Source organism: Cibotium barometz, chromosome 22, assembly GCF_041138505.1.
Source record: "Cibotium barometz isolate CiBa-2024 chromosome 22, ASM4113850v1, whole genome shotgun sequence".
NCBI classification, from domain to species: Eukaryota; Viridiplantae; Streptophyta; class Polypodiopsida; order Cyatheales; family Cibotiaceae; genus Cibotium; species Cibotium barometz.
In genome coordinates this window covers 30092936-30099124 of record NC_141067.1, presented here as the reverse complement: position 1 = coordinate 30099124, position 6189 = coordinate 30092936, and the positions used below count along the sequence as shown (strand labels likewise).

Genomic DNA, 6189 nt, shown 5'->3' with positions numbered 1-6189 from the left:
TGAAATAGCCATATTCTTTTATTGGTGGTTCAATATCAAAACTTTTTACATCAACGTAAAACTCTTTCAACTCTTTTTACTTGTATGATTCAAGTTTCCCATCATTAACTCTATAAAAAGATCTCATTTTCTATGATTTATTGTTTTTATCTTCTTAGCCCTTTGCTTGAGCGAATCTAACAATACTTAGACCAAATCAATCCATTCGATTTGATGAATCTTATGAACTTTAATGCTATGTTTCTATTCACGTAATCTTGGATAGAAAAAACTTTTTTATGTAAAGAATATATCTCATGTTATCTTTCATGTTTGGGGCAAAGAGATTGAGTGAAATCCTTAAGTCACCCGAGCCCTTTACGTTTCCCTTGGCTAAGAAAAATGTCCTTAGGGATGATGCCTTAATTTTTATCCTTAATTAGCTTACTGTGGGAGAGTATATGTAATCCAACATAAGTGGATATATATCACTTGCATGCATTAGGAATACAAAAAGTGCATAAAGTTTAGTACCCCAAATTTCATCATTGCATAGTACATGACTGAAAACTACTCATGATAGCAAACTACTCAAGAAGTACATGATAGCAAACTAGTGAAGAAGTTCATGATAGCAAACTACTAAAGAAGTTCATGATAGAAAAACTAGTCAATGGTAGAAGACTAGTCAGCAGCACTCTTTTTTACTCTCAAGCATCTAGTATGCTCTCATGCTCTCAGAGTAGTTGAGTGCCACATTTGCAGCTCCATTCATGACCAAGCTAAAGCTTGATTGCAATCACAAGATGAGAATATATTTTGGAGACCTCACAATCAACCAAATATTACTAGAACTAAAGGTATTGGCCATGCCTATGAGGAGGGACCTTTAGGCCTTAGGTGTGGAGAAAAGGGCCTAAAAGGGACGAAATAGGATGCCCAAGCATGGGCTTTTGTGGGCTAGAACTAGAGAAAAAAATAAACGAACCTAACCCTAAATCCTTACTCCCCCCCCTCCGGTCCCTTCCCAAATTTGAAAATTTCAAGCCTCCCCCCTTTAATCCCTTTTTCATTTTTGAAAAATTCAAATACCCCCCTAGCCCATCTTCCCCACTTTTCTCTCTCTCTCTCTCTCTCTCTCTCTCTCTCTCTCTCTCTCTCTCTCTCTCTCTCTCTCTCTCTCTCTCTCTCTCTCTCTCTCTCCTACCCCCCTTATTACTATGATGAACATCTCTTCCTCTCTCTACAATGAGCGTGCATGTCTCTCTCTCTTACTTCTATGGTGGATATGAGCAATTAAGTGTGTTAAAATGTACTTGTATGTGTTAAATTATGATTATGTGTAAGGTGTATATGTGACATGGTGATATGTGTTTTCTTGTGCGTATGTGATGTGTACTTGTTGTGAGTAAATATTTTGATTCCCTTGCTAGGATCAAGGGACATGTCCTTACCCATGTATGTCGCCACCAATAGTCACTACCACCAAATCCTTTTCTTGAAACTAACACGTTTTCCTTTCCTTTTTTTTTTCAATAGTTTGATCTTGCACATTTTATGTTCATCCAATCATCATCTTTTTTTATGATGTTGTGAGAGACATATTCATCCATGTAAACGACCTTTGGCTAACATTACCTAGAAGTTGAAGCCATTGTTAAGATGAACACAGAAGGTTGTGGAAAGACAAATGTAGAGGGAGCCTTGTGGAGATATAGCACAACTATTGAGGCTAACAATTTATGTGAAAAATAACGTATCTTGCATAGGAATGGAATGGGGGATTATTTGAGCCTTGTGGAGATATACCACAACTATTGAAGCTAAAATTTATGTGAAAATCAACGTATTGGGGGATTATTTGAGCAATACAAAGTGTCATTTTGAAAAGACACATAAAAGTGGGTTTTTTTTTGGCCCCACCCAAAAAAGACTCCACAAAGTAACAAAAAGATGTGGGGTTGATTGTGTAAGAGGTGTGTAATAAAGTGGGTCAGTGGGTGGGGAAAAAAGAGAGAGATGGGAAGGTGAATTTTCCATCTAATAAAAAAGAGGTAGAAAAAAGATGACTACCACCAATGTGCACCCCCAACCCCCTCCCTTTGGTCCAATTTTTTGATTAGTGTAAATTATGTTTTTCTTAATACAAGGTCCAGATCTCCCCCTAATGTGAGTTCCTAGCTATATAGCCCAAACCACCTTATCTTTTTGTGATACAATCGCTCTAGTAGGCATAAGGTCCCTAAAACAATTGTATGTTGTCTTATTTTCCTATAAGTTAAAGATAGAACTTTTCTTACTCTCTATGATGTTATCAGACATTCATGGAGGTTTTTATATTTGTATTCTTATAGGAATATGCATATTGTTACATTCAAGGAATGTACAAATTTTAGGAAGACAAAGCACTTCAAATTAAGTGAATAGTTGTCCTTTTCTTCTATCCTAATGTAGAGTTCCTAGATTTATTTTTGGGAAAGACAAACAGTGCTAGATTTTTTCTGTTCTCTATACCATAAGCTTGTAGCTCCAATGGAGCACTTAGCGTTGGTATGTCCGTAGATTTTGTCTATTGACATCATAATGTGGTTGACATTGATGTTATCTAGGTGGTCCTGCAAATTGATGTGTCTGGAGAGAGTAGAGGTTTGATCCAACAAACTGTAACTAAAAGGTCTTTTAGTACAACCATTTCTCATGAATCTCTTCGCGTTTATGTATGTTACCTCTTAACCTCTCAAATATGTTCATGTGTTGTAATGAATCTTTGTTCTTGATCCTTTTTCTATTTATTGAACCCTAGCTTTATCTTTCATGAAGGGTTAATTTTTAAAGATAGATCTAGCCCATTTCAACGAAAAAAATAAGTTGAGAAGGGCTTGGATTGTATGCCTTCTCTTTTAATAAACAATATCTATTCTTCTTTAGAACAAGTACCCTAGGGATGGTTTCTTATAAGATAATGCTATACAAAAGTACATAATTCATGATGTAGATAGCTAGTAATTGATGGTCATCTTCCCCCTTCTAAATACATTTCATTCGGCTCCTTTGAAGAAATAGAGGGATGCCACCAAAGTTGATGCACACAAATTCTTGGAAGATTATAAACACACTCTTGTGATTCATTTGCAAGCCGACGCTTTGATTTGGTGGAGGAATGAGAAATAATTGATTAGCTTTTTTGGTTTTTTCTCTTTAGTGTTCTAAGATAGGCCCCCTAAGAATGACAAGTTTAACCTTAATTCTAGTCTAAAAATTTCAAGTGTTGTAATTGGTGCCATGAAGCCAAAATATTGTACACATGACTGGATGCAACTACTTAAGAAGCCTCAACGTAGAATCCAAAATGGCCAGTTGAAAGCATCTCCAAAAGGAATTGACAAAAAAATGTAAAATAGTGCAAAATTTTCAAAAAGTACCACTATTTTCATCAATTTCTTGGCTTCATGAGAAATGAAGAGAAAATGTTGAAGGTTCCTAAAAATGATGATACTCAAAATAAGTTAAAATAAAATTATACGTGATCCATAAAACCAAAAGGACATATAATATATATATATATATATAATTTGAGAATGTGTACTTTTTTTTCTTGGCATGTTAAAATAAAGGTGTACTTGATGAGACATATACTTTATAGAAGGGTACCTGGTGTCCATACACATCCAGCTCAGATGTATGAGCTTTTTTGAATTCAACTTTACCTTTAGATGTGTTCAATTAGGTGTGGAGATGTAATGTGTGAAAACAAAAATCAACATTGATAAGAGTCACATTAAAGTAATACTTGAGTACTAAGAAAGAATGTTTAAATTCATTAAAAAAAACTAGCAGCAATATAAAATAATTCATTAAAAAAAATTAGCAACAATATAAAATGTTTAATTCATTAAAAAAGCTTAGCAACAATGTAAAGTGACTATTAATACTAGCTTTAGCACGCCTTAATGCAACAAGGCCATCCTTAATGTAACAAAACCATGCCCAAGGCCCATTGATTGATAATAATAATGTCAGCCTTACTATATTAATAATATTAATAATTTGCCTTAATGTAACAAAACTATGCCCATTGATTGATGGCCTACAATGGCCATATAATCCAATGGCAATTCAGATTCAGTTTCTCTTCTCTATAGAGTTAATCACTGGTGATTAATATAGTGATTACATGATATTTAATCAACCTGTGCTTGATTATTATAATCACAGCTTGCGAGGAGGTTTAGTTGGAGGATGGGTCTTTGGTCCGGCGTAATCCACCTCATCAATTGCCAATAATCTCCCCTCCTTGCCCTTGACAACAATTTGCTGCAGTAATTAGAGAAAACAAGTGGTTATATAAGGGCCCTTGATTGCTTAATTGTTGATCTTATAACTTAATTGCTTAATTTTTTATCTTATAACTTAATTGCTTAACTGTTGATCTTAATTGTTGACCTTATAACTTATCATTAGTGCATTGTGGTGGAAAATGATAAGTTACATTAATTAAACCACCAAAAATCCACAATTATAGTATCTAAAACCTCTTTGAAACCAACAAATTTGAGTTTACCTTCCTAATTGTGGCCCTCTCCTTGCCTTGGTGAGTGGTGTCCCCCTCTAATGAAACCACCTTTCCATCCATTGTTTTGATGGCCACACCCCTTGTGTGTGGATTTTCCTGATGGATTTTTTCATGAAGATTGAAGGTACCATTGGTCCATGCACCTGCATAACATGAGCAATCATATGTGAGGGAAAATAATCAATTCAATAAGATCATATAAGCACCTGTACTTGAGGGGGGGAAATCATGCCATATAATCAATTATATGTGAGTAAAAATGTCAAGCCAAAAGGATCATATATGAGGACAATAATCAATTCAATAAGACCACATAAGCATCTATATGTGAGGGGGAAAATCAAGTCAATAAGGTCATATAATCAACTATATGTGAGTATAAAAAATCAAGCCAAAAAGATCCTATAAGAAACTATATGTGGGGGAAAAATCAAGTCAATTAGATCATATAAGCATTTAACTATATGTGAGGAGAAAAATCAAATTATTAGGATCATATAAGCAACTACATGTGGGAAAAAAATCAGGTCAGATATAAACAGCTACATGTGAGGGAAAAAAAATTAAGTCAATGAGATCATATAAGAGACTACATGTGAGGAGAAAAATCGAGTTACTAGGATCATGTAAGCAGCTACATGTGAGGAGAAAAATCGAATTATTAGGATCATGTAAACAACTACATGTGGACAAGGAGAAATCGAAGCAAGATAGATCTTTAGAAAACAAAAAAAAGAAGGAGACAAGTGCATGTTTAAAAAATGGAGAGGATCACTAACCTTTATGAGCAAATTGAGTAAGTTGTTTACGAGCCAAGGTGGGTACAAGGCTCAGCATGAGCATGCATAAAGCAACACATAGGAAGGGATTAATCCTCATTGTGTGCCCTTATTACAACAAAATGCTTGCTTTAGCTGCTATTGTAGTGTAATTCTCCACAAACACAAGTAAAATAGATGCTAATTTTGTATTATAATCCACTTAAACTACAATGGAAAATGCTTGAGATGGTAAGAGTACTATTGGGTGTTCTCTCTCTCTCTCTAACACACACACACACACACACACACACCACAACACACACACATGCAAAGGAAGGTATAGAAGCACTTATAAAGTATTGGGTGTTCTCTCTCTCACTCTCAAAAACAAACAGACAAACACATGCAAAGGAAGGTATAGAAGCACATATAAGGTATTGGGTGTTCTCTCTCTCTCTCTCTCTCAAACACACACACACACACACACACAAAACACACACTCTTAAAATATTGGGTGTTCTCTCTCTCTCTCTCTCTCTCTCTCTCTCTCTCTCTCTCTCTCTCTCTCTCTCTCAAAAACAAACACATGCAAAGGAAGGTACACATGCAAAGGAAGGTATAGAAGCAGATCTAAAATATTGGGTGCTCTCTCTCTCTCTCTCTCTCTCTCTCTCTCTCAAATAGACACACACACACACACACACACACTTATAAAATATTGGGTACTCTCTCTCTCTCTCAAATAGACACACACACACACACACACACACTTATAAAATATTGGGTACTCTCTCTCTCTCTCTCTCTCTCTCTCTCTCTCTCAAAAACACACCACAAACACACACATATGCAAAGGGAGGGTATAGAAGCACTCAT

General features: G+C 35.4%; 1 protein-coding gene across 1 annotated transcript; it reads right to left on the bottom strand.

Moving 5' to 3' along the window:
* Nucleotides 1-4019: 4019 nt before the first annotated feature.
* Nucleotides 4020-5785, bottom strand: LOC147626525 (uncharacterized). The gene is made up of 3 exons (XM_086816942.1): nucleotides 5332-5785; nucleotides 4541-4695; nucleotides 4020-4293 (listed from the first exon to the last, which is right to left on the bottom strand). The coding sequence occupies exons 1-3, from the start codon at nucleotides 5429-5431 to the stop codon at nucleotides 4189-4191; spliced, it is 360 nt and encodes a 119-aa protein (XP_086673068.1). The 5' UTR covers nucleotides 5432-5785; the 3' UTR covers nucleotides 4020-4188.
* Nucleotides 5786-6189: the final 404 nt, after the last annotated feature.

Coding starts and splice junctions, on each gene's coding strand:
- LOC147626525 (XM_086816942.1), bottom strand. CDS start 5,431: ATGAGGATTAATCCCTTCCTATGTGTTGCTTTATGCATGCTCATGCTG. Junction 4,696..5,331: donor TACTCAATTTGCTCATAAAG/GTTAGTGATCCT, acceptor CATGTTATGCAG/GTGCATGGACCAATGGTACC. Junction 4,294..4,540: donor AGAGGGCCACAATTAGGAAG/GTAAACTCAAAT, acceptor TAATTACTGCAG/CAAATTGTTGTCAAGGGCAA.